This window comes from Heloderma suspectum, chromosome 6 (assembly GCF_057233095.1).
Source record: "Heloderma suspectum isolate Gila_16-S chromosome 6, 16-S_ref, whole genome shotgun sequence".
NCBI lineage: Eukaryota > Metazoa > Chordata > Lepidosauria > Squamata > Helodermatidae > Heloderma > Heloderma suspectum.
This window is the reverse complement of record NC_139463.1, coordinates 101,658,532-101,682,667: the sequence shown is the minus strand read 5'-3', so window position 1 is coordinate 101,682,667 and position 24,136 is coordinate 101,658,532. Positions and strand designations below refer to the sequence as shown.

General features: G+C 48.4%; 2 protein-coding genes across 6 annotated transcripts in view; one reads left to right on the top strand and one right to left on the bottom strand.

Annotated features, from left to right (window-relative positions):
- LOC146342119 (sulfotransferase 2B1-like) overlaps window positions 1–4,002 on the top strand; it is a 33,245-nt gene extending 29,243 nt beyond the window's left edge. For all 4 annotated transcript variants that reach the window (XM_084805674.1, XM_084805672.1, XM_084805673.1 and 1 more), the window contains one exon: window positions 1,659–4,002. In XM_084805674.1, the coding sequence (XP_084661800.1) occupies window positions 1,659–1,774 (116 nt within the window). In that variant the 3' untranslated portion in view covers window positions 1,775–4,002. The remainder of the gene's footprint in view (window positions 1–1,658) is intronic.
- A 1,083-nt stretch (window positions 4,003–5,085) lies between these two features.
- CA11 (carbonic anhydrase 11 (inactive)) lies at window positions 5,086–23,514 on the bottom strand. 2 transcript variants are annotated; one of them, XM_084805669.1, is made up of 9 exons: window positions 22,315–23,514; window positions 21,343–21,417; window positions 17,791–17,933; window positions 16,387–16,572; window positions 13,134–13,229; window positions 12,950–13,022; window positions 9,342–9,496; window positions 8,689–8,854; window positions 5,086–6,955 (listed from the first exon to the last, which is right to left on the bottom strand). In XM_084805669.1, exons 1-9 carry the CDS (start codon window positions 22,376–22,378, stop codon window positions 6,921–6,923), a joined length of 993 nt encoding a protein of 330 aa, XP_084661795.1. In that variant the 5' UTR covers window positions 22,379–23,514; the 3' UTR covers window positions 5,086–6,920. The 2 variants fall into 2 exon arrangements, with proteins under 2 accessions (XP_084661795.1, XP_084661796.1); XM_084805670.1 differs by having other exon boundaries at window positions 23,393–23,501.
- Between the last annotated feature and the right edge of the window lie 622 nt (window positions 23,515–24,136).

The window sequence follows — 24,136 nt, the reverse complement described above, 5'->3', positions numbered from 1 at the left end:
GGACTGCAACTCCCATCATCCCCAGCTGATAGCCATAGTTGCTGGGGATTTGGGGAGTTGTAGTCAAACAATCTGGAGAGCACCCAGTTGGGAAAAGCCACTCTGTTATTTATTTCTTTCGAAGTTTTATATCCTATTTTAGATCCTCAGGGTGGTTTACAATAGATTATAATAATACCCTCACACACCCAAACCACATACCCACACAACAACCCAGCATCCCTTCATTCCCTGGCCAATGGACAGGGGCAGAATGTGCTTCTGTTCAGCTCTGCACCCCTTCAGGATGAATGGTCCATGGGTGTTCTCTGCTCTGTGTTCCACTCTTCCTGAACTCTGGCTTTAACTTGCATAATTTATAACATTCTGGAACTGAAGCATGTGGAGTTTGCTGCGTTCTGATCTTTCCGTTCATTTGCATCCTCCCCCTCTCCTGCCTTTCCTAGTGTCCATTGCTAAAACACTGCTATAAAGCGATCTGGATGTCATCATACTTAGGACAACATCAAGATGTATGCCACACACATAAAACAACCCTTACACATTTTTTTTTCCGGGGTGGGGTGGGGGTCTTTCTCTCTATTTCCTTATGTTCCTTTACACAAGCACTGGTATAGCAGAATTGCGCGATTAAACTAGGCTTTATCCCGCCCTTCACAAAAAATACCATAATTTCCTTGTTAGAAACACACACACACTAAAATGGCAGCAAAGCATGGGAGAAGCCCTGGAGGATGACGGCATCATGCAAAGGACCCACAAACTAATGTGAGGAATCAGGGGTGCACAATAAATGCCTCATGTGGAAAGGCTCTCTGTACCAGCTGCATTGGTTGACAGTGTGTTTCCAGACCCAGTTGGAAAGTGCAAGTGAATGCCTTTAAAGCCCTAAGAGGCTTAGGACCAGGTTATTTGCAGGACTGCCTGCACCTACATGTATCTGCCCGGACCCTAAGTAAGATCTATGAGGGTGGTAGGCACAAAAGACAGGGTAGTGGCCCCATCCTCGTAGAATGTCCTACCATGGGATGCATGTGTGGCCTCCTTCCCTGAATGTTTTCCAACAGGCCTTAAAGACCTGGATGTTCCAATATATATTTTTAATGAATGGGTGGCTGTTTTTATTTTATATTTTTTACCTTTGTTCTTTCAGATTTTTTGTGCTGCTTTTTTAGTTTGTTGTGTTTTATATTTTATTGTTTAAAATGTTGCCTTGTCAACCACCTTGAGGAGGCTTTGCCTCAAAAGGCGGTATACGTTACATATTTATCATTTCTTTCTATCCTGCTGCTCGGCCAAAAAGGCCCTTAGGAGCAGCTTACATATAAACAGTAAAACAAAACAGTCCCTTACAGTCTAAAAAGACATGACACATAAGGAAAGAGGAACTGGGAGAGAAGAGGGGGGGAAATTAAGTCTTTCAGCAGCGTTGGTGGAACGGCCCCACTTTCTTCCCACTCTCATCTTCCTCGGTACAGCCTGCTGCTGGTGATGGTATAATAATATTTGAAGCAAATAATAAAAAAAATAGATTGTGGCCATTGTCACAACTTGTGGCAACAGATTCCTATGTTGCTTATGCATTGCATCAAGAAATGCTTCCTCCATCATGTCTGTCCAAAATCTAATGGGATATTACTTTTGTCATTGGTTTCCAGGGATCTCTGGTGACTGGAAGAATCATCTGACCACTGCACAGAGTGAATGTTTCGACCAGATCTACCAGGAGCGTACACAAGATCTAAATGTCACATTTCCATGGGACAAAGAATGAACTTGGCTTTCCCCGCCAATTCCCTCCCTCACTGGACTGATTAATGACTCATCAGGATACTAATTACCTAGCACAACACGCCATAGATTAGTGGGAACTTCTGGGGTGGGGCAGGCAGGAGTAGTGAGTAAGAATGGGGAGCCGGGCTCTCAGAAGCGAGTGGGGTTGAGGTGGATGAGATTCCAGAGGTGCCCAAACTATGGCTTGGAAGCTGTAGGGTCTCAGGGCATGGTTTATAGGCACATGACGCAGCAACCTTGCTGAAGCTAGCAGGCCTGGGTGTGGTCAGTGCCTGGATGGGAGACCATCTGATGACCCTACATACGCCATCTTGGTGGAAAAACCGCGGGATGCAAATGTAATAATAAATAAATAAATAAATATCCAGTGGTTTAAAGAAAGAAACACACATTAACAAGAGAACTCCCAACAATCTTGTTTCTCTGTGAGGCCAGTGTCTCCTGGGGAACCAAAGCCCTGGCAGAAGAACTGCTTTGTCTCTCGTTGTGATGGCACCAACAGGCGAAGACCAACCCTCTGGCCAACTGGCACGTGTCTTCAACAGGAAACCATGGGGATGTGGGTCAGGAAGTGGGAGGGGGCAAAGCTTGGCTGCAAGTACTTAAAGGCAGTTAGGCCAAGGCCAAAGAAAACTCCTGTGTGGCTCCTGATGTGCTCAGGAGGTTTGGAACACAGAGGAAGAAGGAAAGAGTGAATAAACCCTATTCCCCAAGCATTAGGCTTCTGTGACTTTTGCCTTTCCCCCTTCTTTCTCCCTCAGCCTTGTGCATCTTTCTGTGCTCTCAGCTGCAGATGAAAATAATATAGAAGTCCCTTACCTCCTCAATTAAGATCCAGTTCAGGGAAGACTTCCACCAGGGGGCAGTAGAATTTTGATTTTTACAACATCCTGCTGACTAAATTCAAGGTCCATTCACCCTTAAATCTTCTTCTTGCTCTTCCCTTACTCAGGTAATTACATCTACATGGTAACAATTTTGCCCACTGTAATTCTTTCTGATGACCCAGTTTCTCTGGTTCTGGGCGTTTTGTGCTGGCAATGGCTATCCCTCAAGGGAGCGGTATTTAACAAGGTCGCCCTAGTCATCTATTTCTGTCCTATTTCTGTCCTGAAATCTTGAAGCTGCCGGTGGTGATGCCTCTTTTCTTTTGTCGTGTTAGCAGCTACTGCTGGATCTTCCAGTGGAAATGAAATCCGCTTGAATTCCGTAATGCCACCAAGCCAGTGGTGAACTTTATCGGGGGCGGGGAGAGAGCTTATATGAAGCAATTAAATTGCCACTTTTCATCAGACCCTCTTCAAGTCCTTGAAAGGTTGTCACAGAGAGGAAGGCCAGCATCTCTTCTCGATCATCCCAGAGTGCAGGACACGGAATCATGGGCTCAAGTTGCAGGAAGCCAGATTCCGGCTGAACATCAGGAAAAACATCCTGACTGTTAGAGCCATAGGACAGGGAACCAAGTCCCTAGGGAGGTGGTGGGCTCTCCCACACTGGAGGTGTTCAAGATGAGGCTGGACAGCCATCTGTCAGGGATGGTTTGACTTGGATTCCTGCATTGGGCAGGGGGGTTGGACTCAATGGTCTTGTAGGCCCCTTCCAACCCTACTATTCTATGATTCAGCTCCATAGGGTTGAGTGAATCGTTCAGTTAAACCTAGGAAACCCCAAAAGCTGTTTTCTTGCTTTGAGGAGGCTCATTATGTTAACAATTGAAAACTACTGTTTTCTGAAACATTCAGACAACCCTTTCATAACCACTGTTTTTACCCTGAGTTAGGCCATGGGCCCATCTAGCCTACTACTATATTGCAGGGACAGGTAATGTCTGTTAGCCAAATGCAGATCTCCAGGCCTCTCAGTTCGGACCTCAGGACTCTCCCTCAGACCGCACACCCCATCAGCCCTGCTGATTTTATTGCTATCATTTGCTATCAAAACAATATCATTTGTTTATTGATACCATTTGCTCTGGGGGGAGCTTTGCACAAACCGGGGAAGGAGAATGCCTGTCAGTGCTGGGACAAATTTACCCTCCCATTTTCGCAAAAGTTTTCGCTCCCTGCAAAAGAAGCAACTGTTTTTCTCCCTCTTTGGTGGGGGTGGGTCGAATTTCTCTAAAATTTCGGGGAGGGGCGAGATTGTGCTTACCATCGAGTGGGTGTTCCTGGGTGTTCTTTTTAAATTGAAATCTTATCCGTGCTTCCCAAAAGTCTCCCCAGTGGTGCAGTACTTTCAGCAAAAACACTTCCTTGCAGGGGCTTTCCAAAAGAAGGCTGTCTCAGGTGTGCCTGAGAGATAAACTATTTGTTTAAAGCAACTACTTTTAAAAGAAAGAAAAAAACTTTTAAAATGGCCACGCCAATCTTTGGAGCCCTGCACGATGTATTATTAAAAGTTCAAAAGCATAATAGCCAGAGAATCCCAGCTTTCAAGGCTTCTTGCTGTCTGGCTGAAAAGTTCCTACATGGTTTACTCAGATGTAAGCATTGCTGCGTTCAATGGGACCTTTGAGAAGCCTTGGGGATTTTTAACTGATCTGCAGCGCAATTCTATCGCATGTCTACTCAGAAGTAAGTCTTATTGAGTTCAACGGGACTTCCTCTCAGGTAAGTATGTATAGCTGCAACCACACACATTCATGTTGGTTTCCAGAGCAATCCCACACATGTCAGCACCGCACTCAGCTTTGTATTTCCACATCCAGCTCATTCCCAGACCTCCTGTTAGGTTATCTCAGAAGACCCTTGGGGGAGGGAAGCTTCTAAAGAAACAGCTGGATTGGGGGAGAAGCTAATCCCCCATCCCCACACACATACACACACACACACACACACACACTGGCAGAATGTAGTTCTTCATATTTCCAGGTATGTTTATTCCTCATTTTGTCATTCCCTGAGCGTGTGCAGAGTGTGCTTTTTATTCAAACAAAGAGAAGCTTGCTAATCTTTCCCCTCATGCTACATTTGTGCGAGTGTAACTATTTCAGAAAGAATTTTCCATTATACTGTCTCTCTTTCATGAGTTTCATAACACCAGCGTGGTGTAGGGGTTAGACAGCCAGTGTGGTGGAATTACATATATATATATATTTTAATAAATTTCTGTAGGTAAGAAGTAAGTAATGTATAATTTCCATTGAACAATATCTAGAATTTATATTACTATAGATGTTGGTTGCTGATAAGAACATCTGGACTCTGGATATTAGTTGTGATAGGATTGTTGCGGGGGGAAATTGGTCGTTTTTCTGCATTAAATAAAAGACATAGGGTTGAAACTAGAGTTAGGGTAGACCCATTTTAATGATTTTATGTATTTATAGCCCACCTTTATTTCCTCTTGCAAGGAACCCAAGGCGGCTTACATTATCCTCCTCCTCTCCATTTTATCCTCACAACAACAACCCTGTGAGGTCAGCTGGGCTGAGAGTCAGTGACTGGCCCAAAGTGATCTTCATGGCTGAGTGGAGATGAGAACCTGGATCTCTTGTATCCTCCAACACTTTAACCACTACACCACACTGGCTTTTTGGAGGATCACCAGTTGCACAGACAAACTGTACACAGCTAGGTTCTGTTGTGCTGAATGTGGGGAGGGGGATGCGGTGGCACTGGGCACTATCCCGTACATGAGTTCAGTCTCCATCAGGGATGAGGAACATGTGGCCCTCCAGATGTTGTTGGACTGCCGCTCCCATGACAGCTGAACAACATCTGGAGGGCTATATGTCCCTCACCACTGGACAACACGAAAGTAACATCTGCACAGCCCTCTAGATACAGTTAATTCAGAATTAGGGAGATGAAGGTACTGTCATCTGATTCCTGTATGGTCTTTTTATTGATTAGTAGTGCTGCCTTTAAAATGGTCACTGCTGAAAGGAAAACAGCTGGAAAGAATTCATTTTGGAGGGGAAAGTGCAGGTGTATGTGTGCAGGATGGAGGGTTCAGCTCCCACCCCACGCTCAAAGATTGTGCTTTAAATTCCCACCCCCACCCCCAATTATATGATGAATTCAACATGACCTGAGTTGGGTCAAGGCATCATAATGTCCGGGTTTGGCTCTGTTCTCAATGGAAGAAATTTCACTCAAAGAAAATCAAAGCTTGTTTTGAAAATTGTCTTTTAATTAATAATAATATTTATCCGTATTCAAAAGGTGGATTCTTTTGGCAACAAAATCCTTCCCTTTCCTGCTTCCCAGCTAAGGGTCTTGAAAGCCATTTAGAAAGCAACACCATATCCCTGTGTATTTTCTGTTCTCCCAAACCTCCCAGGATAGACTGAGAATTTGGAAATTTTGGACTCTTGCTTGTATCTTCTATCCCAGATTCCCTCACCTTTACACAGAAAGTGGGGTGAAGTTCCAAGTGTATACCTCTTCCCCAAATTAATGAAAGAAGCTCAGGACTTGTGGGGTTGCTCCTGTGTATCTCTGCCTTGCCCCCCCCCCCCGAGGTTTAGGGCATTAACATTTGGAGAAAACAGTCGTGCTTTCAATTTTTGTGCCCCATGGCCCCTAAGGTTCACAGAATGTCCCACGAATATCTCAGGGTGCACTCAGACACAATGGGACTAGCCTCCTTTGAATGTCCAACCAAACATTCTGAGGTGTGTGCAGCATTTTGGGGTACATCCATCTGCCCAATACAGGCTGGCTGGACTGCCCAGAATTTGGGGTACATTCTCTCTCCCTAGCATTTGGGATTCATAGAGATTTTAGGTCTATTTGATGTCCAGCACAAAAGTAATTGTATTTGGGAAAGCAGGGAGGTAATATCAGAGAGCAACATACTAGTCCTCAAGCTTCTGGGACTCCCTTTTATGATATGACTGTTCAATTGGGGGCATGCCACATTCGGCTAATAGATAGCCTTGGTCTCATGGTTTTAAAGCTCCAGAAGCCACACTGGAGTGAGTATGTTCCAAACACCCCTGAGGCAGACTCTCCGATATAGTTCACAGGCTCCCTCTTTTATTCCCTTTTGCATGGTGGGAGGCAAACTTAGTCACCCAGAGGTGGGAGGTTGTAGCTTCCTCAGTTAGACATCAAATTTTGAGGGAGCAACAGCCAGCCTCAGACATTCAACAGGAGAAAATGTGCTCCAACAGTCTTCAGCTACATGACAGTTTTGGGAGGCCGTGTTCCATCAACTGCAAAAGAGAAGAAAAACACAATTTAGGCTAAGGATTTGTTTCATTCTCTCGTTTGTGCCAAACTGTCCCTATTTGCCAGGAACAGAAAATCTCTACTTTCTGGGCTCTTTCCCAGGTAAATCACTCTCCCTCCCTTGTTTTGGGGATACCGTAAGGGCCAAATTACAAATTGCATTAAATGCAGCTTCACATGGAATTGTTTGTGTTTCATTCCAAGGTTTGATGAATATCTCACACACACACTTTCATGGGACAATTCATCTCCTGGAAAAGTGTGTGTGTGGTGGGGATATTCGGTGTCTTTCAGGAGAGGAGCAAATTTTGAGAATGGGGTGCATATGCACATGGTAACCTTTAAATACCAGGGGGCTGAATTTTCTTTCTTCTATTTTGTAGCAACAAAAAAGACAGCTCTTCTCAACAGCCCAGCTGCATTCCTGCCCATGGGGAAAGCCACACCTTTCCCAGCCCCACCTGCCACTCCTAAACCTTCCCCTCGAGCTAACATCATGACCCAAAAATGGGCCATTTGATGCAGCAGCAAGGCTGAAGGAAAGAAAGATCCCTAGGCACCTTGTATTTAAAGGTAAGATGACCTTCCTGAATATGCTTACAATTCCCCTGACCAATTAAACATATGCAATTCAGCTCGGGTGAGGACTTGGGCCTGGAACCCACACCCGTTGGACTGCAGCCACAGGTGCTTCCGGATGAGGATTTTATGGTGCCTTCACCCTGCCAATACCAGCTTCCCTCGCAGGACAAACAGAAGCTTTGGAGGCAATTTTCTTTAGGTCTGTGGCACAGGAAGAAGTGGTAGGAACACCCCCCCCTTGCACTCTGCCCCCTATCGACACGCTGTGTGTAGGTAGGGTGGTTGGGTTGCTGTTTAAAAAGCAGCACATGAATGCAAAGACCTTCTGCATTTTGCAAAAATGCATAGCTGATTTACACACACAGTTTCTGTCCCGTAGTGGTGATTAGAGTGTGGAACTAGGACCGGCGGGACCCAGGTTTGAGTCCTCTCTCAGCCATGAAGCTCACCGGATGACCTCGGGCCAGCCACTCAGCCTAACCTACCTCACAGGGTTGTTGCGAGGATAAAAATGGGGAGGCTAATTTTTACCACCACCTTGAGCTCCTTGGAGGAGAGATGGGATATAAAACAGGAAAAACGAATTAGAAAAAAATCTGCCACCTGAGGCTGCTGCCTTACTTTGCCTAATAGCAGGGTGGCCCTGAAAGTCTCCTGTGTAATAGGGGGAACTCTTTAACATGGCATCCCATTGGATCATAAGGAGAGGGCTCATGCTTTGGGTTTCCCCACCATCAGAAATCCAGTGGGTTGGTAGGTACAGAGACACAGCCTTTCGGTGGTGGCACCCAGGATGGAAAGCCTCCCAAAGCCTTCACCTGGCCCCTTTGCTGCTTGCTTTTAGACAAACAGTGAAGACTGTTTACTCCATCGATTACCATCCTTAGACTGTTTTATGCTGCTACTCCCTTTTTATGATTTTAGTCTTTTAAGGTTGTCGTTGGTTTTATTGATTTGTTTTGATCATTGTGGATTATTTAATTTTTGATTGCCCACAGCCTTGACTATTTCTTAGAAAGGCTGAGTATAAATGCCGAAAAGAAACAATAATCACAATACGAAATAAGTAGAATGGGAGCGAAGCCTGGTGGGTCAAAGCATGGGAGAACCTTGCTTGGGTTCCTGAGTTGCATACCATGTAGCCTGTAGTTGACCCCTTTGCAACGTCGAGTAGGGCGCCGTGGATCCCGGTTGCCGCGAAGGCTTCGGTGTAACAGGGGCTGGAGGGGTCTCGAGTTGTCGCTCATGCTCCGGAAAATTTGGGAAGGGAGATTCTGGCTGAGAAGACGAAGGGAGTGTATCTGGGGAAGACAGAGGTGGGAGAAGGAGGCCAGGAACAACAGGGGGCATCAGGACTTCGAGATTCTCAGGATGGGGTGTGGGGGGCAGAAAAATCTAATGGGCTGGGAGAGGCGGAGGCTGGGAGCTAGGACACCTAGACTTTCTCAGCTGCAGGGTTGGCCTAAGACATCTTGCTGCCTGAACAAGATGGTGGCTTTTCCAATTCCAAGCACAAAAGCCGACTAGATGAATCAGTCTTCACCACCGATGATGAGACAACATCCTCCACTACACCTGAAGGCAGCAGGCTAACTTAGAGGGTACAGAGCAGGCCGCACGGCACACAGGTGTCTCCAACACCTAGCTGCTGCCTCCCAGCATTTGCTGCCTGAGGCAACTGCTTTAGTCTGCCTCAAGGTAGGGTTGGACTGCTCATCCAGGGAAGGCAACTAGCTGGTCTGAAAATCTGACCTGATTTAAGAGATGCCGCTTCCTCAGGGAACCCACCTGTACAGAGGTAATGTTGATGGCCCTGTCAATGAGGACCCATGTGGCTGTTTCATAGCATGGAGGGGTCGACATGGATCCTTGGTAGGTGATGAAACCAAACGTCTCTGGGTAAAGATCTTCAAGGCTCAGATCGTGTAGGAGATAAGCATCGTCTGCAGGGAGAGAGATCACCACACCCGCACACACCTTAAGAACACAAGAAGAACCCTGTGGGATCAGATCAAAGGTCTCTCTGGTAGGCCAGCATGTTGTCACCAACAGTGGCCCTTGCAGATACTTCCAGGAAACTGGTAAGAAAGGCACGAGGGTAACAACAACCCTCCCCTGTCTTTTGCCCACAGCATCTAGTATTCAAAGGCAGACTGCCTTGGAACTTGGAGGATCAATTTAGCTATCATAGCCCAAAGATCTACCCTCCACTCCTGTTTCTTATCCTTTGTAGAAGCGATCTAAGCTAGCGGTTGTAACCCAGGGGACAGCCTGTCCATATGGGTGAATGAGGCTGTCGCTTAGGGTGCCAAGTTAAGTGAGTTAACTTAAAAAATGCAAATTTTTTTAAAAATACAAATAAAATAACGTTGCCATTATTTCAGTTCCCATGCACATGGAGAGTGAATGTGACCAAGGCTGTGGAGGCAAGTGAAGAACCGACTGGGAGGGTTTAGTCAGGCCACCTGCCCAACCTTGGGGCCTGGGCCGCCCTCAGGTGACACAGGATGTCCTCCTGCTCTGCGGCTGCTCCCAGTTGGAGACAGGGAGTGAGAGCCCCCTGCCCCGCAGCCACTTCCTTTGCCCTTGGGGGGCTGGGCCTGGGGGCTGACAGAGCCCTGTTGGTCACGTCGCCCTGAGGATGCAACCGGGACCCTTCTTCCAGGGATGTCCCTCGGGTATCTGTCCCTTTGCTGTTTTCATCAGACCCTCTGTGCTGATACAGTGCTTAGTAAACAAACAAACAAACAAACAAACAAACACCATTTGAGGTGCATTTTATTATAAATGATATTTCTGCTTCCAAAGATGCGTGGGGGGGGGTTGCCTCTTCATTAAATGGAAAATAAGGGCAAAATGTTTCCCAGTTTACCGAAAACCTCAACCTACATCTGCCCGTGGGGTTTGGGGCACTGATTGCACGGTTCGCCTAGGGCACCAGTCGCTGGCAGCTGGTCTAGGGCTGCCCCTGTCGTAACCACATTCATTCATTTATTTATTAAATTTCTTCATCGCCCATCTGGCCAGTCACCCGGCCACTCTGGGCGATGTACAATGGTACAATTTAAAACAGTAAAATTATACATTAGAACATTATTTAAAAATACCCTAGCCCACCCCAAATGCCTGCCTGAATAACCAAGTTTTCAGTGCAAGGCGGAAGCTCATTAAAGAGGGGGCATGGCAAAGTTCCCTAGGGAGAGAGTTCCACAGTGTGGGGGCCACCACAGAGAAGGCCCTCTCCCTCGTCCTCACCAGCCTAGCTGTCCTGGCTGATGGGACAGAGAGAAGGCCATCCGAGGCTGATCTTGTTAAGCGGCCTGCCTGGTGTTGCTGGAGGCGCTCCTTGAGATAGGCTGAGCCGGAACCGCATAGGCTTTTAAAGGTCAAAACCAACACCTTGAATTTGGCCTGGAAAACAACTGGTTACCAGTAGTAACTGGTAACTACTCTTTCAACACTGGAGTGATGTGGTCATGCCGGCGGCTGCCTTTAATCAGGCGAGCCGCTGCATTCTGCACAAGCTGCAGCTTCCAAACCGTCTTCAAGAGTAACCCCACATAGAGCACATTACAGTAGTCTAGACCAGGGCATGTACTACCGATGGGAGCAGATGGTTGGGAAGGTAGGGGTGCAGCCACCGTATCAGATGGAGTTGGTACAGCGCTGTCCAGCTCATGGCTGACACCTGAGCCTCCATGGACAGCTGGAAGTCTAAAATGTCCCCCAGGCTGCAGACCTGGTCTTTCAAGGGTAGCCATGCCCCATTCAACACCAGGTCAACATCCCCCAGCCTCCTTTTGTCTCCCACCAAAAGTACCTCAGTCTTGTCAGGGATCAGCTTCAGCTTATTCCTCCCCATCCAGCCACTCACCGTCTCCAGACAGGGATTCCACAGCCAACCCTGGTGAAGATTTGAACAAGAGGTAGAGCTGCGTGTCATCCGCATATTGATGACACCGCACCCCAAACTCCCAGTGGCTTCACATAGATGTTAAATAGCATTGGGGAGAGGATGGAACCGTGTGGCACCCCACACATGAGCGGCCACGGGTCTGACACCTCCTGTCCCGGTGCTAACCTCTGGTACCTGCCGGAGAGGAAGGACTGGAACCACTGTAATACAATGTCTCCGATACCCATCCTCTCCAGGTGGTCCAGGAGGATACCGTGGTCAACAGTATCAAAAGCCGCTGAGAGGTCGAGGAGAACAAGGAAGGAGCCTTCGCCCCTATCCAGAGCCCTCCTCATATCATCCACCAAGGCGACCAAGGCTGTTTCTGTCCCATGCCCAAGCCTGAAGCCCGATTGAAATGGATCTAGATAATCGGCTTCTTCCAAGTGTGCCTTCAACTGCATCGCCACCACCCGCTCAATGATCTTGCCCCCAAATGGCAGATTCGAGACTGGGCGAAAGTTGTTCAAAACTTGGGGATCCAAGGAGGGCTTCTTTAAGAGTGGTCTTATCACTGCCTCCTTGAGGGCTGATGGCATCACTCCCTCCTCAAGGGAGGCGTTCACCTCCGCCCTGATCCCCTCACCCAGTCTCTCTCTGCAGCTCATAATGAGCCAGGATGGGCAAGGATCAAGTAAGCAGGTGGTCGGCCTTACAGATGAAAGCACCTTGTCCACTTCATCAGAAGGAAGAAGCTGGAACTGATCCCACAAAACTGGTTTGCCACAGGCCGCCTCTCACTCGCTAACTGTATCCACGGCGCATGGAATAACACTCCTAATCCCATCAATTTTATCTGCAAAGTGCCTTGCCAAGGCCTCACAGGAGGCCTTAGAATGCTCCAGCAGTTCTGGAGCAACTGGACCGACCAGGCTCCGGACCACTTGGAACAGCCTCCGGGGACAGCACTCTGCGGACGCAATAGAGGCAGCATAGTATTCCTTTTTTGCTGCCTTCATCACCACGTGATAGGCTGAAGATACAACTCTAGCCCATGTCTGATTGTCTTCAGAGTGAGACTTCTGCCACCAGTGCTCTAGCCATGGGAGAGGGCGTTTCGGAGCTACCCGATCTAATGCCCCAGTGCTTGCAGCATTCCAGCCACCCACCAGGGCCTTGACTGAGTGGCCATTTGCATGCTCCAGAGAATCCCCAAGCGCATTCAGGAATCCATTCGGATTCATAAGACACCTGGGGCGGACCATTTTAACATCTCGCGGTGACCTTAAATTCAAGTAAGACGAGAGGGACAAGCATGTATCTTTTATCTACTTCTTTAACGCCATTTATAATTTTACCAACACCTATCATGTCTCGTCTGTCTGTCACCGCAACTCCATCATTCACTTTCCCAGTCTTCACCATCTTTGCCACTGACAAAGATGTCCCTCGTATCCCCATCTTTGCCCTCCTCTGTATCCCCCAAAGCTCTCCCACTTACTCTTATACGAGATTCGGGTAACGGTCTCCCTGTTCAACAGCCTGGTTAGGAAGGGGTTGGGACTTGTTCCGATCTGCAGACAGAAATCAACCGAAGGCTTTGGGTCCTGTTCTCAATTGCCCACCCCACCTTGAGCCCACCAGGGTTAAGCCTGGTGTCCCTAGAGGGAACGGGATGGACTCACATTGGCAAAGATGGAAATGACAGCCAAGCCATTGGGATTGCGCGAGGCTTCTGAGATATTGGGGTAGAGCTCTTGGTTGTAGTGGATCAGCTGCACCTGGAGGTGAGGTGTGAAATAGAAAACAGTACACACAGGCATGTTAGGAGAGCTTGCATTTTGCAGGCACAGAATGATTTATTTAGTCCTTACTTTGATAACCTTCCCTTCCTCCAAGGGACTCAAGGCTGTGTGAATGATTCTCCTCTCTCCCTAGTACAACCTCACAATAGCCCTATGAGGTAGGCTAGGCTTAGAGATAGTGATTGCCCTGTGATCACTCATTCAGCTTCATGGCTGAGTGAGGACTTGAACCTGGGTATCCTCAATCCTAACCCAACGCTCTAACCAGTCCAGCACACTGGGTTGATGGCTCTGGCTGCAGCTGGATGAGCTGGGCCAGGGCTGGCGTCAAGGGTAGGCATGGCTGGGCACCTGCTGAGGGCCCACACCTCAGCAGGGGCCCACTGACAAGATCCCCCTGGAGTTGCTTCTCCTCTTCACCACTGCAACCTGCTTGTTCACTTGCCTCTCGCTCTGGCCCAGACAATCATGGTGGTGAGAAGGAGGAACAGTGGATGCTACCACCTCCTTGCTCTCTGACCTTCTGCTTGTCAAGCAAGCAAGCAGTAGCAACGGCGAGAAAGAGCAGCTGGTGACAATGGCGGCGAGAAGGCAGGCTCGCTGAGGCTCCTTGCCCAAGGGCCCTCCGAAACCTGGTGCCAGCACTGAGCCAGGCCCCCCAAATCCAAGCCCAAAGAAGCAACCAGACCCTCAGCTCCCCATGTGCCAAGTAAAATCATATAATGGCCCCCTCGGGGTGAAAGGGTTCCTAAAGTACGAATGAGAGTTACCAGAAATAATTTGCAGTGTTACTGGGGAAAAGGAAGGTGAAAGAACTGGGAGAAACAAGGTGCCTGCAGGTGCAGAGCTGACCAAAGAAATATAACCGACAAGATGCAGCTAATCAGTGTTCTTTGGAAGAATGGGCCTGGATAAGCCTGGAGCCTAAGGCAGTGTTTGGATGAAGGGGCAGTCAAGACCTCAGGGGGAAAGGTGTTGTCCCTCAGCACTGATAAGACAAGCCCTATTAATGCACAACCAGGAAACATAGTCAGCAGGTGTGTTTTCCCACATCGTGCGTGCAAAGGCTTGGGAGAAAAAGTATTTAAGACACACCAAAATCAGCAGAATTCACAGAAAGAAGGCACAGACACCGGAGACGCAGTTGTGCGCAGCACACCTCCCGCTTCCGAGTATACGGCCTGACTGGCCATCAGGTTCTGTTGCTCCTGCATTTGGTAACTATCCAAGTGAATGTGGAAAGTGTGTGTGGACTGAATTACACTGCATTCTATCTAAATAGAGGTGTTTGAGAAATTGTATTTGGGTTCGAAGTCTCAGCCTGTACCTCAGCCCGTAATCCTAGCTACAGTCCTGGGTGCTGCCTTCTGTCATGGAAAAAAACAGCCTATTTTCAGGCTTCTTGTAGTCAGTGTGTCTTTGACAGTGTGCGTGCCAGAATTTCAGCTTTCCGGGTGGTCTGGAAATATCTTAACCATTTGAGGGTACAGTAATTGGGGTAACTTTGATGACCCATGTATTGAATTTCAGGGCTCTAGCTCAGGGGTACACAATCTTTTCAGAGGGCCACCTGTGATGCTGGGCCAGCAGTTAGGGGCCACACGCACAATGCACACATGCTCGCATGCATATGTTCACATGTGCACACAGCAATTTAGTCCTCATAGCCAATAGACTATGATGTGCACCCTGAGGATGTGGACAAACTGCTTGGAGGCTGAGGCCTACTACTTGCCCTTTAGATCCTTGCCCATCCTGGCTGGTGGAATCTGCCAGAGCTGGGCTGGGTATCTGGACCTTGGAGGTTGTAAATGCCTCCTTGAGCGACGGTGAAGTCCCTGCAGCTTTGAAAGAGGCTGTGGTGAGGCCCTTGCTGAAGAAACCAAATTTAGATCCTATGGTTTCGGATAACTACCGCCCTGTGTCAAATTTGCCATTCTCGGGCAAGGCGCTGGAGCGTGTGGTGGCCTCACAACTCCAAGCTGTTTTGGATGAAACTGATACTTAGATCCATTCCAATCAGGTTTCAGGTCTGGTTATGGGATGGAAACAGCCTTGGTCACCCTGGTTCATGACTTACACCAGGGAATGGATGAGAGGAGTGCAACCCTGTTGGTTTCTTCTGGACCTCTCAGCAGCTTTCGATACCATCAACCATGGTATCCTTCTGGATCGTTTATCTGGATTGAGCTTGGGCGGCACAGTTTTAAAGTGGTTCCGGTCCTTTCTGGAGGAGCGGTCTCAGAAGGTAGTGCTGGGGGGCTTCTGCTCCACCCCATGGCCATTAGCCTGTGGGATGCCGCAAGGTTCTACCTTGTCCCCTATGCTTTTTAACGTCTACATGAAACCACTAGGGGAAGTCATCAGGAGGTTTGGGCTGAAATGTCATCAGTACGAAGATGATACTCAGTTCTACCTCTCGTTTCCATCTGCACATCCCAGGGAGGCTGTGGAACTCTTGAACCAGTGTCTGGAAGCTGTTTTGGGATGGATAAGGGTGAGCAAGCTGAAACGTAATCCAGACAAGGTGGAGGTACTGTGCGTTGGGAGACCAACTTTGGATGGAGGTTTACAACTGGTCTAGATGGGGTTGCAGTCCCCCTAAAAGATCAAGAATGCAGCCTGGGAGTCCTCCTGGACTCTGAGCTAACTGGGGAAGCCCAGGTGGCTGCAGTGACCAGGAGTGCTTTTCACCAGCTTAGGCTGGTACGCCAGCTGCAGCCGTATCTGGAGAGGACGGACCTTGCCTCAGTTATCCATGCAGTAGTGATGTCCAGGCTGGACTACCATAATGCGCAATAGGTGGGGCTGCCTTTGAAGACGGTTCAGAAACTCCAGCTCATGCAGTATCCGGCCGCCCGAGTATTGGTGAGGACGAAGTGATTTGATCACATAATGCCTATACTACGTTAGCTTCACTGGTTACCGGTGTGTTTCCGAGCCCAATTCAAAGTGCTGGTTTTGACCTTTAAAGCCTTAAACGGGTTGGGACCAAGTTACTTGGTACACCTATGAGTCATTCATGTTCCTGACCCTTTGTTACAGCCATCTAAGCTAGTGACCGTAAACACATCTTGTGTGGCGACCCAAAATTCAAGAATTACAAGAGGGACAAATGTTTCTCTTTGATCACCTCGGCAGAATAGCCCTCGCCATCGATCCAGTGCTCAGAGCCAAAACCGTCTTCACTGCCAAAGTGCAGGCGTAGCTCCTGGAGCCGGTGGCTATACAAGAGGGGCCCTCCGGAAACGTTCACCAGCTGCAAGGGGTCTGGACGGAAAGAGACATGCCGTCCCGTGTTGTACATGGTGCCGCTGATCTGGCAGGGGGAGACAGCGAAACAGGGGAAGGAGTTGGGAAGGGGCAGATCCAAAAGCAAGGCATGTTACTGCACCCTTTGTTCAATGTAGCAATAATTCCGTAGGTGGTGTTAGGGAAGCCACCATTTCTCAGTCTCTGCCCGTAAATCCCAGAATACTGGCCTATCCTAAATGGCTGTTGTCACACATGCAGAGATATTCTGTACAAAATGCTCTGTATACTCAAAACGCCTTATATAAATGCTGCTGTTGTTGTTGTTGTTGTTATTTCCTTTAAGGATATATCTCTTCCTACATCAGGGGAGCTAAACCCCAGGCCTGCAGGCTAAATCCAGACCTCCTGTGGTCTCAGTCCAACCCTCTGGGGTTTCCCGGATAGCCCCGCCCCCTTCTCTTGGCCCCACCCACCCACTGTTCATTTGGTTCCAGATTAAGAGTAGTCTGATAAAATCTGGAACCAACCCAAAATATTTTAATGTGTTAAGGGTGCTTCCAGACAGACTAATGCTACCAATCCAAAGGCACCATGCAGCTGTTTTGTCTTTCCCTCCCAAACAGAATTTCTGAGGTAAGAAAAAGGACAGAAGAACCAGTGGCATAAAATGGGAAGGTTATAAATGGAAGATGACAACAGCCAGACCACCCCCACCCCCTCAGTACCTTAAATGGGGCAAGGTGATTGCACAATAAAGGCCTTGTCGGGAAGCACCCTGGGCTGGATCCAGACTAACCTGGAACCAGTCCAAAATATGTTAAAAGTTGTGTTCTATTTATATTTCGTTGCACTCAGGTCCCACTTAAATCAGTGTGAAATGTTAGTCATCATGAAGGCTGTTTCCAGATGAGGCTTTTATCATGCAATCTCCCTGCATCAAATATGGAATTTGATGGGGGTGGGGTCAGGGGAGAGACGCTGTTGCCTTCCATTTGTGACCCTCCTGTGGTTTGCCACTGCATCTTCCACCCCCCTTTTTTAAACCACAAAAAATCTGTTAAGGAAGAAAAGCTGGAATAGCTGTACAATGTCTTCTGATGGACTGGGAGCTGTCCATCTGGAAGCTTGTAAGTATCACTGACTTCAGCCTGGATCCATTCTGGCAGGAATGTCTGTAATCTTTCACGTTGTTATTAGCCAGGAAGAGTAAATTCTAGAGACCTTACAAACATATGCACGCATGCACGCATGCGCGCGCGCACACACACACACACACACACACCTTCTTCCCGCCTGTGCTTAGTCGGAGTGGAGGAAGAAAGGGGTCAAACACCATTTGGCTCGTGTTAACATCCACAGGTGACTGGCGTTTGCCAATGGCACAGAGGCTCCAAGCTGAATTCACGAGACCCCAGAATGGGGGACCTGCAAGAGAACAATATAAAACAGATTCTGGGACTGAGCTGTGCTGGAGTGGAGGCTTGAGAAACTGCCAAAGAAAAATACACATTTTTATCCCCCGGTCCCCGGGGTGCAATTACAGAGAGTTGAGACAAGGAGAGTGCATCTGGAGAGTGATCCAGCAAGATGGTGTGTGTTTGTTTGACAACAGCCTCCAGTGTTACTTTTTAAATATGTAGAGAGTATATGAAGCTTTAAAGTGCATTTGCACCTCTGTCTTCCACAGTTGGTCACATGTGCAAACACTCTTAATGTGAAATAGAATAATATGGAAGAGAAACCAAATGAAATTAGAACCTAATCAGGTTTTAATTTTGCTGCAAACTACTTTGGGCCAGAGTCTAGATGGTGGAGACACCAGGCTCAGCCTCACACGGAAAAACTTTCTGTGACTTGATACGTAGGCAGGCAAACATGATATTAGAAGGGCAAAACATGTGTCTCTAATTCCCAGCACCATTTGTAGGTTGGCTTCTGGAATTTGTCGAATGCACATTTGTGTGTGTGTGTGTGCGTGTGTTATTTGTGCAACAATGCAGCTACATGGTTTCGTATAAATTGTAGTGAGTTTTACTCAGGTTGTATGTTGGTTTTCACCGTGTGTGACAAGGCCAGCGTCAAATGTAGGCATGTTTGGGTACCTGCTGAGGGCCCACACCCCAGCAGGTGCCCACTGACAAGAGCCTCCTGGACTATTCACCACTGCAGCCTGCTTGTTCACCTGCCTCACATTCTGGCCCAGGTAACAGTGGTGGTGAGAGTGAGGAGGAGCAGATGCCGCTGGCTACCTGCTCCCTGGCTCTCTGGCTGCCAAGCAAGTGGGTGGGAGCAGCGACGAGAAAGAGGAGTAGGAGCAAGAGTAGCTGGTGACAATGGCGGCGAGTAGTAGACTCACTGAGGGGGGGGGGCCATTGAGGGTGCCTTGCCCAAGGGCCCTTCGAAACCTGGAGCGGGCACTGGTCTGTGAATGTATATTTATCTAGTTGTGATGTGTACCATGTAGAGGTGTATTCGTCTCTCTTTCTCTCTCTGTGTGTTTTAATAAGGAAGAGAGAGCTTTTTTTTACCTAGGTGGTATGTATATGTGCAATTTAGTCAAGCAATATCTCTGCTCTGTCCTCACTGGGTGTTCCTTCATTTCAGCGTGCGTGTGCACAGACTTGCTCCACTCCTCATTCCCTCTGTGGTTAGCTGTGCATTTTTGTATCCTCATCTGTATGTGTATACTTAATTGTTTTTTCTCTCTGAACGGAGAATGCATTCGGCCCTTTCTCTTCTTACACTCCCCTGGCAGCAGCAGGAAATGGGGGCATGTTCCCATTTCCACCCCATCATAGTAAGCAATCCCCACCCCACCCCACCTCACCTCACCCCACACACACACAGTGGCCCTGTTTCTCTTTGCCTTCTGCTTGCTGCATCGCCGGAGCGGGCGACGGAGATATTAAATATTAATGCAGCCTTTTGCAGTTGCTGAGCCAAGCCCAGCCCCCACTGAGGCGCAGCACTGCGCAGCACTGAGGCGCAGCTCAGCCCTCTCCCATAGCGGTGTTCCCTCGCTGTGCACCCACCCCACCTTTGGGACGCAACAAGTCATCCCCAACCGTTGGCGCAGGGAGGGGGGGAAGTCACAAGCCCGGCATTTGTTCCCATCTGGCGTCCAAATCTAATTGGCCGTCTGGAGCCAGTGCCAACATTCCGCGCAGAGGAATCCCACATCCTGAGCTCAGAATAAATTATGCAAATCCACCCCATTTACATGCATCTGCTTAACCGGCCTCGCTTATCAGATGGCAAAACTGGGAGTTAGTTTTCCCTGCCACCGCTACCGCCGCCGCATTTGGAAGTTTTGCAGGAGCCAAAGCCTGGGAAAGGAAGACGGGAGGAGGAAGAGCATATGCTGAGTTTATGATGGGAGGAAAAGAAATGGAGAGCAGCAAGGGAAGTGAGGGGGAAGACATTTTAAAGCAAGAAGGCTTTGACGTGGGGGAACCAACGCTCAGGTGCTCCAGCATTTGACAAGGGAAATCCTCATCCATAGCCACTTTGTTTTCTCAGCTCTTATCAGGCACTGTCTGCACCCATTCAAGCTTTCCTGTCACTATGATGAGGACTAGTTGCATGTCTTCCTTTTAAATGATGGACGTGATGATGATAATAAATGTGACATAGCCGCCAGCTTGTACCAATCAACATGTGGCAAGCAAACCAAACTTTAAACTGCAAGATGTTGTCTTTTATAAGGATGCTTGCAAACTTTTTTATTTAAGAGACCTGAACTTAAGAATATCATCTTGGGGGCAGAAAATGCTCTGTATAACCAACTGTCCTGGGTCAAGGATGACCTGTTGGTCTGTCCACCCTGGCCTCCTTTCATCCGCCCACTCTCTTTTCTCCCATATTCCCCACCATGCAGTGTTTCTTTCCCATAACCATTTATTTCCTGCAAATATAGGCCTGCCATGCCATTTCCACCTCCACAGTTGCCCTTTTCCATTGTAGAAATCCACTTGCCATCCACCAAACATTCAGAGCCACCTTGCCGAATCAGACTAAGGGATCCACCGACTTCGGTGTTCTGTTTCTGACTGTGATAAGCCTTGGGAAGTTTGCAAGCAGAGTGTGTTCTAATGTTATTTTAATCTAAACAAGTGCCATGTAGATCATCCTGCCTTCCATTATGTTATTACATTAGGAACCAGATGAGGCTATGTCCAGTGGAGGCTGGTGGCTCCAATGTCAGTGGGGTGGTGAATGCACTCTGGGTTTCAGTGAAGCACCTTGGATAGCAGCTTTAGAGTTTTGACTGGTTCTGACTGAAACCCAGAGCAGATTCACCACTCCATTGACATTAGAGCCGACAGCCTCCAATGGCTATTTGTCTATTCTGACCAGCAGTGTCTCTCTCAGGCAAGTTCTTCCTCAGCCTTCACTACCAGATCCTTTTAACTGGGCAAGCCAGGGATGATTCAACCTGCCTCTGTCTTCTACCCAGCTAGGGGTCCTTCCTAGGTCCTTCTGTCCTGAGTGAAAAGGCCAACCCAGACCCAGCTATTTTCTTGATCCTTATAACATCCTGTGGCTGTGAGTTCCACAGGCCATCAGCCAACAAAGGGTGTTGTGTGGAGAAGGAAAAAATTGCCTTCTTGGTTAAACATCTTGCTACATTAGGCCCTTATATACATTTCACTCACAAGAAACGCCAATGGAAGAGGAATTCTCTGCACACATCTTGCCCAGTCAGAATCCACAGACAGCCACCTGGGCTAGGGATATTATGAAAGCAAGCAAGAAAGGAGGGGGCAAGCCACTATTCATTCTTTGAAGCTCCCCCCATCACCACCAGCAGCAGCAGCCACCAAGGATTTTGTACCTGGCACAAAGCTACCATGAAGAGTCTCCTTGTAAGCCCACCAGTCCTCATAGGTCTTTGCAGGAACAAACTGCACTGCAGGAGGAAAAAAAGGGGGGTGGAAGGGAAAGGGTTGATTAGTGGGGAGCAGCTTGTGCGGGAAACAGAAGCATGGAAAGGGCATCATATTTCTGCTTGGAACCCTCTGCCATTTACATCCTTCTTTCTGTCTTACTTCTCCGAATGGCTAATAGATTGTATAGAAGACAAACAGAGGACCAGGGAGCGTTCTGAAGTTCTTAGGGGAGAGGTACTGGGACTCAAGACAGGTCAGAGTTACATCCCCTGCTGCGGAAGGCCTCCCAGATGAGAGCAGACCACCTGCGATGGCTCAGTAGCAAAGGGAAAGCACACTGCACATGCTCAGAAATACTCTGTCCCTGTTCTTACCACTTCACCTAATGTTCGGGGGCTGAGTCCCCTGGCACTGAGAAGAACAGAGTGGGTTTGAACCCACGGGGAAAAATTAAGCCTTGCACTAGTCACATATAGGAAAAGATAGATGCATAGATGGACAGGTAGACAAACGGGAGAGAGATTAGAAAGAGGGATGGCTAGCTAGATTAGACGATAAGGGATATCTATAAAGAAAAAAGGGTACAAAGGCTGGGTGGATTTTGTATACAGATTAGCTAGTGTACATAAATTACAGTGAACTGTATTTTTGTGAAGATGAATGAATAGCTCATATATGTGTGTGTTTACAGAGAGAGATAGAGAGATATTGGATGGATAATTCGATGATAGATAAATAGATAATCTGACTGGTTGTGGTCCCAATTGCCTTTAGTTTAACCTAGCATTTTTCTCCCCGGAATTTCGTTTCCTTTCCATCAGGCAACTCACCTCCCCCCCCCCGCTTCCCAGGCTAATATTTTCTCCCCGCCCCCGCACCCTCCGCCACTTGCCCATTCATCTCTTCCTCTCTCTTACCAGCCATACAAGTTGCTGTCAGGACCCCCAACAGGCAAAGCCCCCCCAGTCTGGTCCTCATCATGTTGTACAGAGGAAGGGGGGGGCTGTTTCAGAACGGGAGGTGCCCCCTCCTCCGCATCCCGCGTGGCAGTGCCCCCCTGTCCGCAGCCTCTGAAGGTGGCTTTCGTGACCCCCGCGATCCACGCGTGGTCCGGCGAGTCCTTGTGGCCCCCCAAGACGATCCCCCTCACTCCCAAAATCCCCCTGCCCTCTCCATACCCTGCTTCTCTAATCGCTCTTCCTAATCTATCCCCTCTCCCCTCTTCTCTTCCCTAGCTCGCTTTCCTCCATCGCTCCATCTTTCTCCCGCCCCCTCTCCAGGGGATACCCCTTGCTCCCCTCCTCTCTCTGATAAGATGGAGATGGCGTGTCTGGGCAAGGGGAAGGGTTAGGGGGCCGTGAAGGGGTGGTGGGGAGGGGTATCACTCTATGGGGGTGTACATCCAACAGACCCCCCCTTTTTAAGAAGGGGTCAGGGGGGTTGAGCAGTGGGACTCCTGGCTACGGGGTCTGTGGTGGATGATCACTGGAGAATAAGATGATGGAGGAGAGGGAGGAAAGCAGTCGGTATAATGATGGGATGAAATCTTTGAGGAATCCCTAACTTAACTTCTTTCTTTCCCACCTCCCCTTGCTCTCCTCTTTTTCTTCTGACACCCTGTCCCCCACACACACTCTCCACCTCTCCTTAGCTTACCTTTTCCCTTCTCTCTCTCTCTCTCTCTGCACTTCTCGCTATTTCTCCTCCACCTTCTCTTATTCACCTTTTTTCTCCCACTTCTCGCCCTCACCTTCCACTTTCTCCCCACTCCTTCTGTGTCTCCCCCCCCTACCTACCTCCTGTCGGCTGTTCTCCTTCTAGCTATTCTGTTTTATTCCCCCTCCTTTTCTCTCCTCCTCCCCTTTTTTTTGTGATACCTTCCCTCCCTTTTTTATCTTCCTCTGGCCTGAACTCTCCCACCTTCCCTCTCTCCTGCTCCCTCCTTCATTCTGTCTCCCTCTTCCCTCCCCGTCCCTCTCTCCCCTTCTCTTATACCTCCTTTGCCTGCTTTTTTCCTTTCTCTTCTTCTCTGCATTTCACAGCCTCAGCTTCCCTTTCCTCCCCCCTCCCCCTCCCCCCTTCTAAAATGCACAGATCTTCTCTCTCACTTTCCCTTCCCCACTCCCAAGGGACCTAAAGAGATGCAATTGAGAGAGGGAGAGGAGATGTGTTTTAAGGTGGATCTGAAGAACAGTGGATTCTCACAATCTGGTGCTGTCAGCTCACACGGATGCAATGAGAGAGCATTTGCCTTGTCCAAGATATTGCCCATGAGAGCCAGTGTGGTGTAGTGCTTACTGGAATGGGACTCTGGAGATTCAGGTTCTAGTCCCCACTTGGCCATGAAGCTCACTGGATGACTTTGGTCCAGTCACTGACCCTCAGCCTAACCTACCTCACAGGGTTGTTGTGCCTTGGGCTCCTTGCAAGATGGGAAAAGGCAGGAAATAAATTTATTATTATTATTATTAAGTCACAAATAATCTGACAACAAATTTCACATTACCATGGTCAAGTGCGCCATGGCCACTTGGGGGGAATGGAAGCATGAATCAGGTGGCATATGGATACAATTTCCATGATTGTTTGTGGCTGGCTCCACATATCATCCGATTCACCCTAGCAAAACGGTCAACAACTAGAAGACCCCGGACCAAATCCAGCCCCTGAGTGGTGCTACAGGTATCCCCACGCCCTGTGGAAAACCTTAGGCAAAACAAACAAAGAAAAAACTGTGGA

Excerpts from the sequence above, each read along its gene's own strand:
- CA11 (XM_084805669.1), bottom strand. The coding sequence starts at position 22,378 with ATGATGAGGACCAGACTGGGGGGGCTTTGCCTGTTGGGGGTCCTGACA. Across the intron at positions 13,023-13,133 it reads TCATTTCCATCTTTGCCAAT|ATCGGAACAAGTCCCAACCC; the intron begins GTGAGTCCATCC and ends TTCTGTCTGCAG. Across the intron at positions 6,956-8,688 it reads GGTCAACTACAGGCTACATG|TTGATGGAACACGGCCTCCC; the intron begins GTATGCAACTCA and ends TCTCTTTTGCAG.